General features: G+C 41.1%; 3 protein-coding genes across 6 annotated transcripts; 1 reads left to right on the top strand and 2 right to left on the bottom strand.

Annotated features, from left to right (window-relative positions):
- Positions 1–211: 211 nt before the first annotated feature.
- On the top strand, positions 212–14,095 carry si:dkey-125i10.3 (enolase-phosphatase E1). Of its 2 annotated transcripts, XM_019364040.2 has the most exons (11): positions 212–320; positions 907–944; positions 1,031–1,142; positions 1,280–1,354; positions 10,306–10,365; positions 10,512–10,592; positions 10,713–10,804; positions 11,534–13,004; positions 13,114–13,176; positions 13,540–13,642; positions 13,748–14,095. In XM_019364040.2, exons 2-11 carry the CDS (start codon positions 935–937, stop codon positions 13,850–13,852), a joined length of 2,172 nt encoding a protein of 723 aa, XP_019219585.1. In that variant the 5' UTR covers positions 212–320; positions 907–934; the 3' UTR covers positions 13,853–14,095. The 2 variants fall into 2 exon arrangements, with proteins under 2 accessions (XP_019219585.1, XP_019219584.1); XM_019364039.2 differs by having other exon boundaries at positions 10,713–13,004.
- si:rp71-1d10.8 (tigger transposable element-derived protein 6) lies at positions 4,981–8,626 on the bottom strand. 2 transcript variants are annotated; one of them, XM_005472010.4, is made up of 2 exons: positions 8,273–8,626; positions 4,981–7,590 (listed from the first exon to the last, which is right to left on the bottom strand). In XM_005472010.4, the coding sequence occupies exon 2, from the start codon at positions 7,579–7,581 to the stop codon at positions 6,286–6,288; it is 1,296 nt and encodes a 431-aa protein (XP_005472067.1). In that variant the 5' UTR covers positions 7,582–7,590; positions 8,273–8,626; the 3' UTR covers positions 4,981–6,285. The 2 variants fall into 2 exon arrangements, with proteins under 2 accessions (XP_005472067.1, XP_005472068.1); XM_005472011.4 differs by having other exon boundaries at positions 8,433–8,626.
- Positions 14,088–19,531, bottom strand: plp1b (proteolipid protein 1b). Of its 2 annotated transcripts, none has more exons than XM_003456851.5 (7): positions 19,377–19,531; positions 17,261–17,447; positions 16,995–17,151; positions 16,566–16,743; positions 16,222–16,295; positions 15,958–16,023; positions 14,088–14,929 (listed from the first exon to the last, which is right to left on the bottom strand). In XM_003456851.5, the coding sequence occupies exons 1-7, from the start codon at positions 19,378–19,380 to the stop codon at positions 14,858–14,860; spliced, it is 738 nt and encodes a 245-aa protein (XP_003456899.1). In that variant the 5' UTR covers positions 19,381–19,531; the 3' UTR covers positions 14,088–14,857. The 2 variants fall into 2 exon arrangements, with proteins under 2 accessions (XP_003456899.1, XP_003456898.1); XM_003456850.5 differs by lacking the exon at positions 19,377–19,531 and adding an exon at positions 17,835–18,069.
- Between the last annotated feature and the right edge of the window lie 704 nt (positions 19,532–20,235).

The following is a 20,235-nucleotide window of genomic DNA, read 5'->3' as shown; positions in this document are numbered from 1 at the left end:
AAGCCTATTTTTAATTTGCTTCTCAGCAAAGACTGAAAATCTCACTAGAAAACATCTCTGGAATGTGACTTCTCACACTCACAGAAAAATCGAAACCACAAAACAGTGCTGTCCCTCTTATCACCCAGCCTATCCGCTTGCTCAATGAGCCTGTGTAGCATCATCCAGGTGCGGCACTTCAAAACTAACAGGGGAGAGGGGTGGGGGCGGGATCTGAAACTGCAGGGGGTGGGGCTCCGGTGAAGGTATTTCTGCTATCTCATTCGCGTGTCACAGAGACCCGGAGGAGGACCGACACTGATCTGCTCTGACACAAACAGGTGAGAACACAATACGGCACAAAAATGGACTTCACACCCCTGTTCACGGCCTGTGTGAGAAGGGGCTCATTACCAAATCTGAATTGCTTTCCTTTTCTATGAATAATGAATTTGACCTGCTTAATTGGGGCTGGCACATCTCCAGAAAGATTCATCACAAGAGATTAAAGCACTAAGCACAGGTCAAAATGTTAACAGGCGCTTGAAGAGAATACAAAACAGATGCGCAATATGACAAGATGCAGAGAGACTGGGGAGAGGGTAGTGCACAAGGGACATTTGTTAATAGTGTTTACAAGCAGATTAGATTTTTCCACAAGTTTTATTGTGGAATGCCTTCTGGTATGCTCAAATGGTTTTATTCAGATAATAATAACTGTCCATGTGTGTTAATAACAAAGAGTAAATGCTTCAATATCACTTTATCATGGTGGATTAGTTTTTATGTACATGAATACAGCTTTACAGGTTGCGAAGGGGGGTGAAGTGGGAATGTGTGTAGAGTATGACAGATAAAACATAGTGGTTGTGCATTAGAAAAACTGCTAGAAAAGCATTTTAAGTTTTTCATCAAATATTTCCTCAGGTTGAACATCTGAGAAAACATCAGCAGCATGTCACAAGGTGAGTATTTGATAAGATTAAACATGGAAGAAAAAAATATTTCTTGGTATGCAGTACTGACAAAAGTGTGTGTGTGTGTGTTGTAGATATTAACAGAAGCCAGGTGCTTCAAAACATCAGGGTGCGGTCTACATTAAAAAAGGACGGCAGCTGGATCCACAGATCAAATGATGCCAAGAAAGAACAAGACACAGCGGGGTACTCACAGTGATTATGATGCAACTTCAAAAATTGAGTTTTAAAATTTTGTTTTTTTTATTGAAAGTGATAATTGAAGCTGTCCTGCCTCAGTGTTGTGCTGCTGCACAGTCACAGCAACCTCTTCTTTGTTGCAGAACGAACCCAGATGTGGAAACTAAACCTATTACAGCTAGGAGTTCACAAGTCCGGATGGCAGCCAGGAGATTTGAGTGAGTGCTGCAAAATTATTTTAAAGGAGAAAAAACACTTTTGGATGTAGAAGTTGCTCAGGCACACTAGATTTTACTGACAAATCTACAGACATGGTAAAACAAACAAACAAACCCTCTTTCAATTCTAAGGTTTTAGGCATCAGCACATATGAAAAATATTATAGTCCTTACCAGGGCTTGGTAAATATAACTTCAGATAAACTATAAAGTGTCACATATTACAATATGTTTAAAAAAACAAAAACAAAGCAAAAATGCAGAAGCAGTGTGTGAAGAACTAAGTACAGCCTTACCACCAAATTTGCCCTAAGGTCTGAGTATGCAATGCTTAGAGAACCCAAATCAGACTCTATAGGCCTCATTTAGCATGCAAAATGTTAATATTGATGACAGTGCAACCAGCAAAAGACTGAACAACCAAAGTGGAGATGTCTGACCATAGTGCATGTTTCATGTTTGGGAAAAAACAAACAAACTGCACAAACATCTCATAGCAACTCTTAGGCATGGTGGTGTAGGGGTGATGATTTGGACTGGTTTTGCAGCCACAGGAAGTGGGCACCTTGATGTCATTGACTTGATCATGATGAATTCCTCTGTATACCAAAGTATTCTAGAGTCAGATGTGAGGCCATCTGTCTGACAGCTTGGCCAAAACAGGTTCTTTCAGCAAAACGATGAACCTAATCACATCAGCAACTGTATAACAGAATGGCTGAAAAAGAAAAGAACCAGGCTGCTGCCAATACCAGACTTCAATCGACTGAAATGCTATTGTGGGACCTTTACAGAGATGTGCTTCGATTAATGGCTGCGAACCGCAGTGAACTGAAGCAACATGTTAAAGACAAGTGGACCAAAATTCCTCCGCAATGATGTGGCTGATTGATAAAGTCATACAGGAAGCTATTCAAGTTATTGTTGCTAAAGGTGGTTCTACCAGCTACTCAGTCACTGGTTGTTCTTTTCACACACACCTTCTGCATTTGGCTTAGTTTGTTTTTTTAAACCGTGTAATACCGCACATTGTTGTTCATCAGAGGTTGTATTTCAAAAACTTTAAGAGCATGGTTTACTTTCAATATGCCCTCATATGTAAACCTCAGAACTGACAGAGGCCATACATTTTTACCATGACTGTATATCTATTTTTTTTTTAAAGAGAAATAATATAAAACTTAAATATTGGACCCATGTGTATAAAATGTGTGTGGCACCGCACAGTGTGGTGGCAGTTCTGCAAGTCAAACTCAAATTGTCCTTCGACTGTGCCGTGTCATTGAATCATAACTAAAAATATTCCAGGCTTCAGGCACAAATCACCATCTGTGATATTAACATACAGTACAAAAACATTAACTTAGCCCTGGGCATCTGTACTGCATCCATAAAGCTCTAAAGTACACTGCAGTGTGACCTACACTTAAGCTGGTTGATCAAACATTAATCCCTGTAGGACACACATGCATATTTTTCCTTGAATACTGTAGCAAAAGCTTTCTAGGGAACACCTTAACATGAGTCCCCACTGTTAATTATATGGTATGTGACAAATATTTTACCAGCTTTGTTAAAAAAAAAAAAGTGGTTAATGTTAATATTAATACCCCTGTGCATTAAAATAATGACTTTGATATAGGCATCCAATAATTATAGTCATATACAGAGTTGTTCTATACAGGTAATAGAACAGAAAGGTGTTCTTCTGCTTGGTTGCACAATATTTCTACTAAATAAAGGATACGTCAGCCTTAGCTGCCTGACTATTGTTGGCAAATGTATCTATTGCACTGACATTACATCACTCAGCCTGAACATGTACATAATACAGACACACACACAGGCACGGCTACAGCAAAATGTTGTAAATTATTAAGCTTATGGACAAATTTTTGCTTCAAACATATTTGAAAAATATCTTTATTCTACAGGGAGTGCAGAATTATTAGGCAAGTTGTATTTTTGAGGAATAATTTTATTATTGAACAACAACCATGTTCTCAATGAACCCAAAAAACTCATTAATATCAAAGCTGAATGTTTTTGGAAGCAGTTTTTAGTTTGTTTTTAGTTTTAGCTATTTTAGGGGGATATCTGTGTGTGCAGGTGACTATTACTGTGCATAATTATTAGGCAACTTAACAAAAAACAAATATATACCCACTTCAATTATTTATTTTTACCAGTGAAACCAATATAACATCTCCACATTCACAAATATACATTTCTGACATTCAAAAACAAAACAAGAACAAATCAGCGACCAATATAGCCACCTTTCTTTGCAAGGACACTCAAAAGCCTGCCATCCATGGATTCTGTCAGTGTTTTGATCTGTTCACCATCAACATTGCGTGCAGCAGCAACCACAGCCTCCCAGACACTGTTCAGAGAGGTGTACTGTTTTCCCTCCTTGTAAATCTCACATTTGATGATGGACCACAGGTTCTCAATGGGGTTCAGATCAGGTGAACAAGGAGGCCATGTCATTAGTTTTTCTTCTTTTATACCCTTTCTTGCCAGCCACGCTGTGGAGTACTTGGACGCGTGTGATGGAGCATTGTCCTGCATGAAAATCATGTTTTTCTTGAAGGATGCAGACTTCTTCCTGTACCACTGCTTGAAGAAGGTGTCTTCCAGAAACTGGCAGTAGGACTGGGAGTTGAGCTTGACTCCATCCTCAACCCGAAAAGGCCCCACAAGCTCATCTTTGATGATACCAGCCCAAACCAGTACTCCACCTCCACCTTGCTGGCGTCTGAGTCGGACTGGAGCTCTCTGCCCTTTACCAATCCAGCCACGGGCCCATCCATCTGGCCCATCAAGACTCACTCTCATTTCATCAGTCCATAAAACCTTAGAAAAATCAGTCTTGAGATATTTCTTGGCCCAGTCTTGACGTTTCAGCTTGTGTGTCTTGTTCAGTGGTGGTCGTCTTTCAGCCTTTCTTACCTCGGCCATGTCTCTGAGTATTGCACACCTTGTGCTTTTGGGCACTCCAGTGATGTTGCAGCTCTGAAATATGGCCAAACTGGTGGCAAGTGGCATCTTGGCAGCTGCACGCTTGACTTTTCTCAGTTCATGGGCAGTTATTTTGCGCCTTGGTTTTTCCACACGCTTCTTGCGACCCTGTTGACTATTTTGAATGAAACGCTTGATTGTTCGATGATCACGCTTCAGAAGCTTTGCAATTTTAAGACTGCTGCATCCCTCTGCAAGATATCTCACTATTTTTGACTTTTCTGAGCCTGTCAAGTCCTTCTTTTGACCCATTTTGCCAAAGGAAAGGAAGTTGCCTAATAATTATGCACACCTGATATAGGGTGTTGATGTCATTAGACCACACCCCTTCTCATTACAGAGATGCACATCACCTAATATGCTTAATTGGTAGTAGGCTTTCGAGCCTATACAGCTTGGAGTAAGACAACATGCATGAAGAGGATGATGCGGACAAAATACTCATTTGCCTAATAATTCTGCACTCCCTGTATATGTCTGATTTTTTTCCCTGAGATCTCGTAGGGTTCATTCTTCCAGGTGAACAGAAAGGAGCAAATTATTTAAAAAGGTCTTGGATTTACTTTTATATCAGTTTCTGTGTTCACAATTATTCAGGATACTTACGTTCACAGCCCACTTTATTATGTACACCTTGCTGGTACTGGTTTGGACCCCTTTTTCCTCCAGAACTGCTTTAAGTATTCACACCATAGATTCAACAACATGCTGGAAACCTTCCTGAGATTCTGATCTACATTGACATGATAGCACAGTGCTGCCATGTGATTGGCTGACTCGAGATATGCATTAATGAGAAGCTAAACAGGTGTACCTAACAAAGAGGCCGGTTGATGTAAGTAAAGGAACAATAGAGTCACATGTACAATTTTAAACTATTTAGGGAAAAAAAGACAACAGCTGTTTCTCAGGTGGAACCAAAAATTGACATATTTTCTTTGACCTCAAAAGAAAACCATGACAACAGCAGTAGGTGTATCATATTCTACAGCTGCATCATCTGTTGATGACACATCCTTCAATAAATGATTCCAACTTCCACTCAAAATCAGTCTGGTAGTTAAGAGGCTCGATTGTGCTTCAGAGACATCTTGAACAGCATAAAGTGTAGTTATCAGACGTCTACAATAAGATAACATATGAAAATGTGCCCAAGCTTTAAATTCACTCTTTTATCTGTTTCAGTGTGTTTGAGATAATCGAGTGAATTTTTCACATTACTTACATACATAAAACAAATGACAGAGTGAAGCACCGGTGTTATATATGTGGACGTCACAGCCTCCCCTCCCTCACTTACTGTCAGAGACCACTAAACTGAAATCATGCCCCTTACCAATGATGGTTAGCTTCGCTAGCTGACTGGCCAGCAATACCCAAAAAAAAAGAAAAAGAAAAAAAAAGATGGCACTGAATATCTACAAATGTCCTTTTGCTCACAATCCCCTAGGCTGAAGCAACTTGTGAGTGCTTTTCAAGTGTTTTTCCTTCATGGGTCACTTAATTTAAATGGCTTGCCATCCAATAATTCACAAGAAGATGGAAGCATTTATGAAGAGAAATTACAGATTTTTGCTAAGCAGAAATATTTCCTATATTTTTCTTTTATTATCCTTTTGAAAATCATGTTCACCTTGGGACTCCCAACCCATTGAAAAACCACAGTTGTGCAGCATTCAAACATTATTACCCGATAACTAAATCTGAGCTCAGTGTTGAGTAGTAATTAATAACAATGCAAGCCTTCCTCAAACAGGGCTCTCTGCAGGGAGGCAGCAGGAGGTGGTTCACTATATTAAAACAGGACTGTAATTAAGTCAGTATTTTGAAAGACAGAACGAGCCTGTGCTCATTTCTGCTTTGCTCAATTATGCAGTCAATCACACTTTCATTTTCATAGCGATGAATTAGGAAGACGGCCCAGCATCTGTGAGGTCTCCTACAGTGTGCACTCCCGGCACTGGTGTTGACAAGGAGGGAGCAGCTATCTGGCCAATGTGGGCTGATATCATGTGTCTGTCACAGATGGTGAAGGGGTTCAGTGGGTAGATCCCAGATTTCCTAAAGCCTTCCTTCACAATTCTCACACCTTCCTCCTCCTTTGCTACCTGATATGTTCCTTTGAAAACCCCTGAGAACTCCTTTTTGCTAACTGCAAAGTGGGTGTCAGTAGTGTAGCCGTCGCCTAGGAATGAAGCAAAGTGCTGCTTGAGGACCACAAAGAGACCATCATTGAGTGGCTGGAGGATGTGGGAGCAATGAGGTGGGAGGCACAGAAGAATGACATCCTCCTTACGAGCTGTTTCCACCACCTCCAGGTTCACGGGTGACTTGTGGCCATCGAAAATCAGCAGCAGTGGACGCTCCTTTGGTGCGTGCACGAGAAAATGTTTGAGGAACCATTTCTTAAAGAGGTCTGAATTGATACATCCTGAGTCTGACCACCCGTATAGGGCATTTGGCGGTCCTTGTGTCTTGTAGCATACTCCCCCTGGATAGGCCTTTGAGTAGATTATAAATGGGGGGATGTCCTCTCCAACCGCATTAAAGCAAGCCAGGACGGAGACATGGTCCCTGGAGCCTGGCGCTGGCTTGTGGCCTAGACCGACAGATTTGGGGAGAGTCACCCTCTTCCTACTCAGCTGAAAGTCTGTGTCATTGCAGTTGAAAATTTGGTGAGGCTTGTCTCTGAGCTCATGAGCATCTACAACAGTCCTCAGGAGGTGAAAAAACTGATCTACTGCTTCCTTTCTCACTGACACGGTCCTCCCACGGACAACATTGTCTGCTGGCTGAATAGTGATGTTTTTCTCTTGTCGTTTTCTAAAATTGAGCCACCATGTCTGGCCCAGTTTGGAAAATGCCACCCTCCGGTGCTGCCGCTTATAAATTGACGATGCGAAGGACACCAGCTGCTGCTTTGTAAGTGGGAATCCATGCCTGGACATGTATAAGGAGAACTCGACCAACAACTCCTCATCGGCAGATGTTATAAGCTGAGCAGGGCCGCTACGGCTCCCAGGGGTCACCCGTCCACTGACTCTGTCCCCCAGTGAAGATTTAGGGACTCCAAACTGCTTGGCGGCTTGTCTTACTGTGCACCTGCCTGACTTGACCTCTATCAGTGCACGCTCCATGGCGTCTTCTGTCCACCTCTTCTTTTTCTTCCTCCCGATTTTGTCAAGGTGATTTCTCGATGGCATTTTTCCCCCCTAAGGCAACACAAGAAAATACTGAGATGAACCATACAAGTAAAAATCCGAAAGCCACAAAGTGGCCTGGCTAAGCACCAAAAAGAATCACAAATCACATTGACATTGGTACAAGCTTAATAATAAAACACATTTTCACTTTACCAGAAATAATTGCTTTGTACTTTGTGTAGTTGGAGTTTATTGCAGTGCTTCAGCACTCATGACAACCAGATATAAAAGGTTCGAGCTTGTTAGTCACCTATATAGCTGACTATATTAAACAGGTAATGCTTTTTAGATCTCTAAGCTCACTTCAATAAGAAGTAAAGATCTTGCTGTTTTTGTTGTTGTTTTGTTTTTTGCTTAAATTGGGCCCAAAGCAATGTTTAGAGCCTGCACTAATGTATTGAAATAACAAGGAACAGAATGCCATTTAAGATTTTTTTTTTTTTTTTAACCGGGCCTAAAATAATATTTATGCTCTATTTTGTTTTGAAAAACACGGTATCAGTGTTAAGTAACCTGATAGGCTTGTTATGTCAAGTTTGTTTCAAAACCTGGTGGAAAGCATCGGGAAGTAACATTTTTGGAGGCACCTCAACTACCTCTAAAAATGATACAACAGGCCACATGAATTTTCTATTAACTACCATTATTTCTTTTATTAAAAGTAAAAGTCGTAAAATACGAAGCGACTTACTCGTCTCGGACGGTGCTGGTATTATTTTTGATGTAAAACAGCAGAAATATCCTTCTGTGTCCGTTGTGCGCCCTTAACCCAACGTTCCTACTTGTAAACTGCAGTTTCTTAAGAATTGTGGTGCTATTTTGAGACGATACTACACTTGAAAACAGCCCACCTGGGTAGTGTTGATTCCACAGTGGTCACTGATATGTCTGCTAGTCACGGAGAATTAAAATAATGCTGCTACATTTTACTATTGCCGTTAACTTCTCCGCTTAGCAATATGCTACTACTTGACGAAGCCGGGGAGAAGCGGAACAAAACCGGAAGTATTTCCACGACGCCTTCAAAATAGAGGTATCAACAAAGTAAGAGCCCAAGCTCATGGAGACGCTGATCACTGACCAAACCAATAAACTGCACTACAGTGCTCCCTTCCTGATTTATTTATTTTCTTTCTGTTGTACATATTTGTCATACTTACATGTTTCAGATCAACAAATACATTTTAATATTAGACAAGGATAACCTGAGAAATTGCAAAAGCAGTTTTTAAATGATCCTTTCCTTTATTAAGGGGAAAAATATGTCCAACACTACCAGGTCTTATGTGAAAAGAGTTACCCTCTGAACCACATAATTGGTTGTGCCACCCCTGACAACAGGAACTGAAGCATTTGTGATACTGGAGTCGTTTTAATTCAGCCACACTAAAGGCCTGTCCAGTCTATTAGAGGTCATGCCAAAACAACTCAATTGGATTTAAGTCCCACTTTGTCTAGGCCACTTTAAAACCTTTCCAAAAGCCATTCAGAGCTGGACTTCCTTACATCATTATTCCATTAATTCACGGCAAGACATTCAGGTTCTGAAGCAGCAAAACCGCCTCAGACTATCACACTACCACCACTGTTGATGTCTTGATGACTTGGTGTTCTTTTTATGAATACATTAGAATTGTATTAATATTCACATATGTATGTATGTATGTATGTATGTATATCTATCTGTTGTGACTGCAAAGACAAGTAAAACCAGAGACACAGCTATGAAGAGGCCTCATGAATCTTAGCTTCCCCAAAATGTTCTTACCAAAACTAACCCAGCAAACACTGTTATGTTGTCCTTATTTGGATGTTCCAAAATTAAAAGCTGTGCTGATGTCCTAGCCATCTGCTGTACCTTTGACCCTTTCGGCCTTTTACACATCTGTTCCCTGGGTCTGATAGTTCAACATAAACATTTTCTATCAAGTCAGATGTTTTTTCCAATAATAAGATAACAGAAATAATAGAAATGCCCCAAAAAAGGTAATAGACAAATGTGTGTATATTTGCTGTTTCAGATTACAGCACTTGACACAAGTCATAAACCTTCTGAATTAATAGTTCAGTTCACCCACTCATGAATGACAAACACCACATGTTTTGCTGTTACTTGTTAAGCTGCAGAGAGACCATTACCTCACAGTTTGTTGTGTATACAGCATATTCTTCAAAATCAAGAATAACATTGATATCTGCATCAAGATGCTTTGCTCCTGCGGGAAAAGTTAGATTTTAGTTTGTGTGTCTCTCATTTATTACCAGCCTCAGCCACCACTTCACTGCAATGTGTCTGGTGATATTTACACCATTAATAAACATTGTGTTGACATTTAAGGCCTTATTTGTTAGCTTTGTTTCATCAATCACTGACTTCACATGCGCAGGATGCTCATCCTTCAATGCAGGTCACACTCTTCATACAACATTTTTTAAATGTAAGTTATGGATGAATGTTGTTTATATAAGAGATTCTGAAACTCCCAGAATGCTGCTGACGCTGTATTCATTAAGAAAGTACTTTATATGATAGCTAATGATGTACATTTATATTATTGCTCACTAGAGACATCAGTAACCACTCTAATGTGGAGCATTTGGCTTAGACTTTATTTCTGAGCTAACATAGTTAGAAGGTGATGAAAACTCTTATTGGTTTTGAAGAAGCAATTAAGAAAATATGAGGCTATAAAGGGTTTTTCTCTTCTTATTTTTACCTTGTAGAGCAATAGATCCTGCACCAAGTTCTCCTTTACAAAAGGCAGAGGTCATTTCATCTGAAGGGTATGTTGGTGCTGAATATAAATTAAACTGTGCAACGACTGAGTAAATATTTACTGCTTCACTGCAAATCCGCATATTTCAAGCTTAATCTCAGTTAAATCTGAACATTTAAACCAAATATTCAGTGCTTTGTTTGTCTGTTTTAGGAATTCGGTTAATCAGGCAAGTGCTGAAAATATTCCTGCTCCCAATGACACTCGGCCTGAAGGCTCAACAGTGAAGACAAAGTTAGTATACGAGACTGTAACCGGAAGTGTTAAATTTAAAGATGCTGAGTGTTTGTTATTTTGCTTACAAATCTCTTTTTTTGTTGCAAAGTTGGGAAGAAGTAACACTCTCTTTTACAGGCCTCAACCCCCCACAAAAGCACCTATTCAAAATTTTAATGCACAGCCAGAAAAGACATTTACTGAAGCAACTGCAGAAAATACGGAACAACATGCTGATGCACCAGCTGACACCTGTCACAATGAGGATAAGGCCTCCGCAGATGCTGATGTGAAAAATCCCCCTGCAGAAATCTCTGCTGCGGAAGGCACAGTGAGAGAGAGTAGCGAGAGTAAGAGCACCCCTGGAGTCCCTGGAGAATCTGTAATCAAAAGAGAACCGCCGAATACAACTAATTTAGAGCATGCAGGAGTAAACATGTGTGGACCACCTGCTTTGGCAACATCAGGGAAAGAAGCTTCTCTCCAAGGTGGTGTGGAAACACCCGCTGTAAGTGATGCAACACCAGAAGAAGAAACTGCTCTACAAAACAGCACCATATCAGTCACCGACACTCTGCCTGCACCATCTAGTCAATCCGATGCTGACAGTGCCAAGAGTGTGGAGTTTAAAGTCGAGTCTGCACCACCCTCTGAGCCGGTTTTTAAGAGCGGAACTGAAGAGGCGGTTGAGCGCGAAGATGATGGCACTGTTGTTGAACAAAGTTTTGATCCAACACCTAAGACAGCAGGAGACTGTGACAAAGAGTTGAACACTGAAGATGCCCTTGACCAAGTAGCTGCTTCAGATGCAGAAGGTGTTTTGGATAACACAGAGCACGCAGCTATTAGACTGACTGATGCTTTAGATGTGGAGACGGCCAAGGCTGAAGCTGTTCCTAAACCTGTGGAAGATCCAAGACAACCCCACTCTGAAGCAACTGCAGAAAACATGGAACAACATGCTGATGCACCAGCTGACACCTGTCACAATGAGGATAAGGCCTCCGCAGATGCTGATGTGAAAAATCCCCCTGCAGAAATCTCTGCTGCAGAAGGCACAGTGAGAGAGAGTAGCGAGAGTAAGAGCACCGCTGGAGTCCCTGGAGAATCTGTAATCAAAAGAGAACCGCCGAATACAACTAATTTAGAGCATGCAGGAGTAAACATGTGTGGACTACCTGCTTTGGCAACATCAGGGAAAGAAGCTTCTCTCCAAGGCGGTGTGGAAACACCCGCTGTAAGTGATGCAACACCAGAAGAAGAAACTGCTCTGCAAAACAGCACCATATCAGTCACCGACACTCTGCCTGCACCATCTAGTCAATCCGATGCTGACAGTGCCAAGAGTGTGGAGTTTAAAGTCGAGTCTGCACCACCCTCTGAGCCGGTTTTTAAGAGCGGACCTGAAGAGGCGGTTGAGCGCGAAGATGATGGCACTGTTGTTGAACAAAGTTTTGATCCAACACCTAAGACAGCAGCAGACTGTGACAAAGAGTTGAACACTGAAGATGCCCTTGACCAAGTAGCTGCTTCAGATGCAGAAGGTGTTTTGGATAACACAGAGCACGCAGCTATTAGACTGACTGATGCTTTAGCTGTGGAGACGGCCAAGGCTGAAGCTGTTCCTAAACCTGTGGAAGATCCAAGACAACCCCACTCTGAAGCAACTGCAGAAAACATGGAACCACATGCTGATGCACCAGCTGACACCTGTCACAATGAGGATAAGGCCTCCGCAGAGGCTGATGTGAAAAATCCCCCTGCAGAAATCTCTGCTGCGGAAGGCACAGTGAGAGAGAGTAGCGAGAGTAAGAGCACCGCTGGAGTCCCTGGAGAATCTGTAATCAAAAGAGAACCGCCGAATACAACTAATTTAGAGCATGCAGGAGTAAACATGTGTGGACTACCTGCTTTGGCAACATCAGGAAAAGAAGCTTCTCTCCAAGGCGGTGTGGAAACACCCGCTGTAAGTGATGCAACACCAGAAGAAGAAACTGCTCTACAAAACAGCACCATATCAGTCACCGACACTCTGCCTGCACCATCTAGTCAATCCGATGCTGACACTGCCAAGAGTGTGGAGTTTAAAGTCGAGTCTGCACCACCCTCTGAGCCGGTTTTTAAGAGCGGACCTGAAGAGGCGGTTGAGCGCGAAGATGATGGCACTGTTGTTGAACAAAGTTTTGATCCAACACCTAAGACAGCAGCAGACTGTGACAAAGAGTTGAACATTGAAGATGCCCTTGACCAAGTAGCTGCTTCAGATGCAGAAGGTGTTTTGGATAACACAGAGCACGCAGCTATTAGACTGACTGATGCGTTAGATGTGGAGACGGCCAAGGCTGAAGCTGTTCCTAAACCTGTGGAAGATCCAAGACAACCCCACTCTGAGGAGTTCAAACCGAACCAAAAGTGTGATGATAGTCATACGTGAGTGTTTTTATTTAAAAAATAAAGGAACAATAGAGTATTCAGTGTTGTTCGCATATTTTTATTTGAGCACTAAAATCATTCTCATTGTTTTTGACTATTTTTGTAGTTCTGATGTGTCTCAAAAGCCTGCAGAGGACGTAAAGTCAACAAAAACTCTGAATAAGCCCGTGTAAGTTTCTCACTCTTACTATACATAGTTATACAACACTCAAAAAATATCTATCCCTAAAATGTTGACATTAAGTAATTTGATTGCATGTAAATTTTCCAAGTGGTTTAGTAAATGTAAAACGGTAATTTAATGGACTCTGGTCAAATGAAATTTGCATGATTGTTATACATTCAGCATGTCTTCCTTAATTGATGAAGTATTTGAATAAATTCACTTTTGATTTCATATATTTCAGTTACATTTTACTCAGAATTATTGCTTTGTGTTTATGAGAGCCAAGAATGTTTTTTTGAGTGTACATAAGTGTAAAAATTAATAAGGTTCATAACGTTTGCTTTGTTTTTTAACCATCTGCTTCAGTCATGGCCAATCTCCTTGTTACTTCTGCAACCAAATCATTAATGGAAATGTCAAGATCATATTCAGCGAGCCTTCAATGAACTGCCACCCAGAGTGTTTAAAGGTTTGTTATGTCTTCTTTTGTAAAAATGCTGTATATCTGTGCTTTTATGATATCCTTACACTACCTCTATTGTACATAAAATTAACACTGAGTATGCTTTTGCAGTGCGGGGTTTGTGCTAGGGCCCTTGGAAATATGCTGAACCACATGTTCTTGAAGGACCAAGTGATCCAGTGTGGATGGTGTTTTTCAGAAGCGGTTAAGAAATGATGCCTATTTGGGATAAATATGTTTCCGGAAAATACTCCAAGTATACCTTGATGAATGTGCTGTCCATTATTTCCCATAACTTCCCTATCCTCTTCTTCTTTCTTTCTTTTTTTGTAACAACTGTATCCAGTAAAAGGGCAGTATATTGTTATGATGAATGATTCTGCAATGAAAAGGATAAATGAAAAATACAGCAAAAATGCAACTGTATATGGCTAAAATAAAATTCCACACATCAGGTTTCAATGTTTTAATGAGCCTTAATTTCAAATAAGCACACACAAGTCTAAGTAGCAGGGCTACACGCTAAACACCTGGAGACAACCCCTCTGCAACTTAAAACAGCTTATATTAAGCATTGGGCTGAACACCTCCGTGAGAACAGACATTTTTATCCCACCTACCATGGTAGCATTTAAACAAAAGAGAAAAAAAGAGACTGTATAAGTATGACTAAAAAGCACATTTATTGTAAGTGAAAGCTCAATGGGAAAATTTGGTTCGTTCAGCCTCACTTGTTTTAGTTCATGCAGTTGTGAAGGTTGATAATAGAGAAGCCACAAAATCATGCTGAGAGCCAATTTGGGTGTCAGTAACCACTGAATACTGTGCATGCAGTTATGACTTGCGAGGCAAGCTGTCATTGCTCTTAATTATTCATGAAACATCATAAATCACAATGAGCACCAACAAAGCCTCACACAAAGGATAAAGTGAGAGATACAACCAGCAATGGGAAAATGAACAACAAAGCTAAGAGAATCATCTTGAAAGGAGGATCTGATGCACAGGCTAGAGCTCATTGCTGGAGGTAAATTATCTTCATCTCTCTGTCTGTTGTTCATACATAATAGTGATGAGAAACGTTTTCTGTTATTGAAAAGGTTTAAAGAATAGCAGGCAATCCAGGTTTGGAGGTTGCCGTTTCCCAGAGGATGAATGTAGGCTGGCTGTCCATGTCGTAGTCGGACAATGGGGTTAACAGAGAAAACTGAGGCGCTGCACTTAGCGAATGCCTTTTCTGCCCAGGAACCGCAGAACTGCGTAGTTGTAGGTGGTGGCAACCAGATACAGGAACTAGAGTGAGTGGAAGCATTAATGAAATGAAAAAAATAATCAGCTTCTACAAATATACTAGTACAGTAAGCATTTTTGCAAGCAGACAACGAATACTCATTTGTGATCACTGTGATCACTATAACGCTATGATTCTTCCAAGATAGAAAGCAAACTTTAATAGTCATCTCTGACTGTATGTAGTCACGAACATTTTTGGTTTAGAGTAATCCACACGTTGAAAATTAATTTATTTCTGCTCAATACAAACAAGGTGACTGGAATTTTTTTGTGTGAAGATCATAGCATTGAAAACTGACATTGACAATGTGTTGCTGTTCCTCCAAATAATTCACATACTTTGCTGTGTACAATGTTAATCAGAAGCAGTTCCACTCACAACACATATGTATTCAAAGTGATACTTTAAACAGTAAAAGGAGCACTGTTTCTGGAAACTCATTTTGAAGTGCCTAGATTGAGAAAAATCGTTTATCTGATGTACCCGTGATGGTGTTTTTCCTGCTTCATCATAACATCATATAATATGATAAATATAGATAAGATGATATAACATATATATCATATTAATGTATGTCCAGGATCAACACTAAAACTGGCCAATCATGCTGTTGTGATGTCACAGCATTGCAATCTGGGGGGAAAAATAAGAAAAAGATGCCCTTGTTCAAATATGACCCTCTTGTGGAATAAATGGTAAGCATTTCAAGGGTTTTCTTTATTAATTAATACAATAAATTATATATATTATCAAGATAGGCTTGCTGCCAGCCAGATTTAGGTTACTTGCATTGCTTTGGTAATGATAGTTTTTAAAGCAATAGCTAACTTCTTGACCTGTGCTAACTGAATTCTCAGACAATATTGTTGGTCACTGGCAATATTAATCCTTGACAAGCATTATTATGATGATGTAGGAACAACACCAACACCGCAGAATGGTTTCATTCTAAAATTTAAATTTGATTCAGCTGTTTAAATGGAGTTAGCTTAAATTTCCTAGAAATAATGCAAAAAAAATAGCTCACCAGTGCTAACAGAGTGATCCCAGCACCGGCAAATGCAGCTATGTACAAGTCATATGTGACATGGAACTGGAAGACATAATAAAAAAAGGTTAGCTTGATATACATGCAGGGTGTTTAATCAAACTCTTGTGTGTTACTGTGAGCTCTCTCATATGCACGTTGTCCTGCTAATAATTCAAAACAGATTTTATGTTGACTTTGACCAGTGATTTTAATGTGATGATGCCAAAATGCTATATCGAACTGTATAAAGACTCTACTCACTTCACTAGTTCTGCAGATTGCTGCTAAGGTTGTCCCACAAGACTTGCCTGGCATTGCATTCCAAGGAAGCAGACCTTAAATGGAGACATAACATAAGTGAGATACCTCATACTATGGCTGAATTATGATGAGATTTGATGATCCGTGTATGCTCTGGCTTGCCCAAAGCATGTCAGGGAAACTATAGTGAAGAAATGACCATAAAGGTGTAGTTCTCTTCATTATTTTCTAACTAATATAGCCATCAGTCTAGCAGCCACTACACGGTGATTAATTGCTTTCAAGGGCGCATTAACATTCCCATCAGGGGGACCATGTGGTCAGTAGTTACACGAGCAACGCACCATACTGCCTGGCGTCCATGCAGATCCAGCTATGCTGATTAATGCTGGCGGTTGTTTCAGACAGGATGTTGACGGTGTGGCAGGTCTGCTCCATATTGAACAAGAAGAAGACTGGGATAGCACTGAAGGCAAACACCGCCAGCCAGATGAAGGCCAAGATGTACGTCACTATGATGAACTGTTGTAGCAAAAAAGTGCAGCACACAAGGTCACAGAATCGCAACACAGATGCTAATAGATACTTTCAGCGTGATAAATGTGGTGTCATTAAATCTGTAATGAACCATAATTCATGTGGAAATTGCAGAAACAAAGAGCATTTATTAGACTCAAAACAAGCCAGAATTCAGCATCTCAACAATGTTGACACGTCACATTTCCCCTCCCTCTTCATTTCCTCACTCCCTCCTCCCCCACCCATGTGCTCACCGTCAGGCTGAGGCAGCGGCCGCACTGGGTACTCCTAAATTCGCCGAAGGTCTGCTTGACAGCACTTGTTGTGTAGAAGCCCTCAGCCAGCAGCAGGATACCATAGAGGAAGAAAAATGAAGCCAGACCATAGATCACGTACTGGAAGTATTTGATACTGGAACAGTCACAGAGAGAAGTCAGTCAATCAGTTAAAACAAAGCAATGCCAGAGACTTAAAAAAAAAAAAATCCACAACTGAGAGAAGTTACTGAAAAATCACTCACAAAGAGGCCATGACCACATAGTCCTGAACGTTGCGGGCAAAGTAAGTCTCAACGAGGACTTCGGTTTGGGTCAGCGCTTCGTGCCCGCAGCCACAAAATAATGCCATGCCAGCATAGCACAGCAAGGTGGCCACCAGGGATGGGTAGGGCACTGCCCCAATGCACCGGATACAGCAATCATAGCAACCTGAGGGGGCATAATATATCAGCACACAGGCGGCACACACCGCACATATAACCACACAGCACATCTATGCCACAGTGGGGGACTCTTTCACCCAGTGGGGGAGCTATGAAAAAGGCCTCGCTTTGTCTGCAAATCCATGAGCATACACCAAAACCCCACCATCAGGCAAGTAAGCAACAGAAAAAGACCAAGAAAAAAAAGGAAAGAAATTAGACAGCAGTGACAAACAAGAGTTCAAGCAGCGACTCCCAATAAAGCGTCCAAACAAAACCAGCCTTTATAGCAATCTCACGCACGTCTTCCAGAGTAAGCTGAGCTGTTGAAGCAGGTAGCAAACATCCAAAGTGTTAATAAATGCATTGCCAGAAATGGGATAGAGGAAAGCACCTAAGGCTTTGCAAAGCCAAGGCTGCCTGACCGGAAACATTTGCTGCTTCTGATGCTGTACTCCACAATAAGAAAGATTCCAGTGCCAACAAGTGTTGTACAGAGCTCTCTACAAGGTATTGCTACTGTAAAATAAGCCTCTCAGTGCTGACTTCATCCAGTATGTGAAAGCTCCTCTGCTTGTGCCAACACCTCACAGCTCTGCTCTTACTAAATCTGGTCCAGCCCTCTTTGTCCAGTGGTCACAGGCGTCACCAGGCGATTGAGGGATGGTGGTGAAACACTGGCTTCAGGGGCCCCAAAGAAAGAGCATCTCTTTGTGGCAGCAGATACAATATCCATTGTATTTGCCATGATTGGGAAGGAACAAAGGACAGTGATGTCAAACAAAGACCATGGTGCCACAATACACACACATACTACAGTAACGTAAGGGCGGAGGGGTCACCGGGACCATCTCTCCACCACTGCCAATGTCACTACTCAGGACCTCCTCCCTCCACAGCTGGCTGAGACTGGTACCATGGCACTGAGTGTCAATGCCGGTGGGGGCCGGGCTCAAGTGTTCAAAGAGTGGGTGGAGGCATTATGAAGGAGAGGGGCAATTTGAATATCTTCACAACAACAACAACAACAATAGCAAGCCCAACTCAAAATTAGTTAGGCCCAAACATCCCCAAATGTGTCTATTTCTGCATGAATCTTTTGCAAGATCTTTTGGTTTTAGTTGGAGGGAAGAGAAACTGTGAGTTAAACAAACTGTTGCTAAAATATAAATAGTAACAGCAGGAAGACTGTTAGTCCCAAAAATGATAGCGCCTACAGACGCCCACGCTTAAGCTGTGCCCGGCTGCAGCAGTATTGATAGAGTGATAAACGCCACAAAAGCCTCAGTTTGAATTTCAGTGCAAAGTGCATCAGTGCATTTGCAGCAGATGTCAGGTAATTACTGAAAACTCCAAAGCTGTTTTAAAAAAAACCCAACAAACGTGCAGAATTTCACTCAGAGGCTGTTTGCAAGTGAGAACATGTTTAGCAGAAGTTGTTTGCATCCACAATCCTCTTGGAAGTGTGACAAAATATGCCCGTGACACATGTGGGAGTATTTGACCTCTTTCACATGAGTGACCTGGCATGGCCTTGGCATGATGAGAGTTGCTGCCCAGCTCTGTCATGCCACTCTGATTCCACTCTAGTTTAATGCTGAAAGAGATTAGAGCAGGTGACAAGAAGGTAAATAATCCTGGCTTCGTGCACATGTTTTTCTTTTTGGTCTTCTGAAATCACCATCATATGTTAACCTGCATCGTGTGTTAGAATCAAGGGGCAAAAAGGGAATTAGTGGTAAATCAACAAAGGGGTCTAGAAATGCTTTTGATAAATTAAAACAGAGGATTAATTTGCAGCAATTCTTCCCTCAGACTTGATATCAAAGGACATGAAAGGCAGCATTAATACTGGTTATTGAAATAGACTTTAAAAAAAAAAAAAAATTCCATCAATAACAAATGATAAGAACCATTAGAAATTCTGTGCACTCACCCATGTCCGGAAAGAAGTGTCAGGTTATTGAAGTTTTGCTGGGTGGCTTTGTGACTGTGATATGAGGATATGAGAAGTTATTCGCCGCCACCCCTATATGAATCTAACTCGCGCTTTTGTCTCATCAACAATAGATAGACCACATCTCCCCGAGTCACATCTTAAAGTCACAAAGACCCATTTCAGCTGCCAATCATTATTTAAGGAGCCACGGGGAACAGAGAGTGGGGAAATATTCTAACACGAACTTTCATCTTGGTATCTTCTTCCTTTTACAGCATTTTCACTTCTTTTCTTTCCCTGATTCTATCACAACATATGTGGGTAATTTAATAAACATGTCAGCTTTTACATGCACACTTTACACTTTTAAGCATGTGTGTTGTAAATTTGGGCCTCAGCTGGAGTGTTTTCTTAAGTTAATGTGCTCAGTAAAATAACGACTCAGCTATTCCGCGATCTACATTTTTTTTCTACATGTTTTTACCTCTTTACACTTTTGTGCTGATAAGTCATGTGTTTTTTGTTCACACCCCATGTCAGACATCAGCACCACAGGTAACAGGTCTCGTGGTTTATAAGTCCATTTGTGCAGAACACGTAAAGATAAGAAGCACGCACAGACAGAAGAGGAAAATAAATCTAAACCCCAGTGACTGACATTGACGAAGTTGACTAACAAGGGTGACATTGACGGTTGGGTCCAGCTGCTGTCCTCCTTCCCTCCCTCCCTCATGTTTGACCCAGTTGATGTCAAAGCTGGGTTCACTACAAAGGCGCCAGTGTGCAGCAGGAGAAAACACCATGCTTTTTTTTTTTTGCGAGAGAGTGAAAATCCTCACCCTCCTTTCATTTGCCA

The sequence above is a fragment of the Oreochromis niloticus genome, linkage group LG10 (genome assembly GCF_001858045.2).
Source record: "Oreochromis niloticus isolate F11D_XX linkage group LG10, O_niloticus_UMD_NMBU, whole genome shotgun sequence".
Classification (NCBI taxonomy): domain Eukaryota; kingdom Metazoa; phylum Chordata; class Actinopteri; order Cichliformes; family Cichlidae; genus Oreochromis; species Oreochromis niloticus.
The sequence above is the reverse complement of the archived record's forward strand: the minus strand, read 5'-3'. Positions and strand labels throughout refer to the sequence as shown.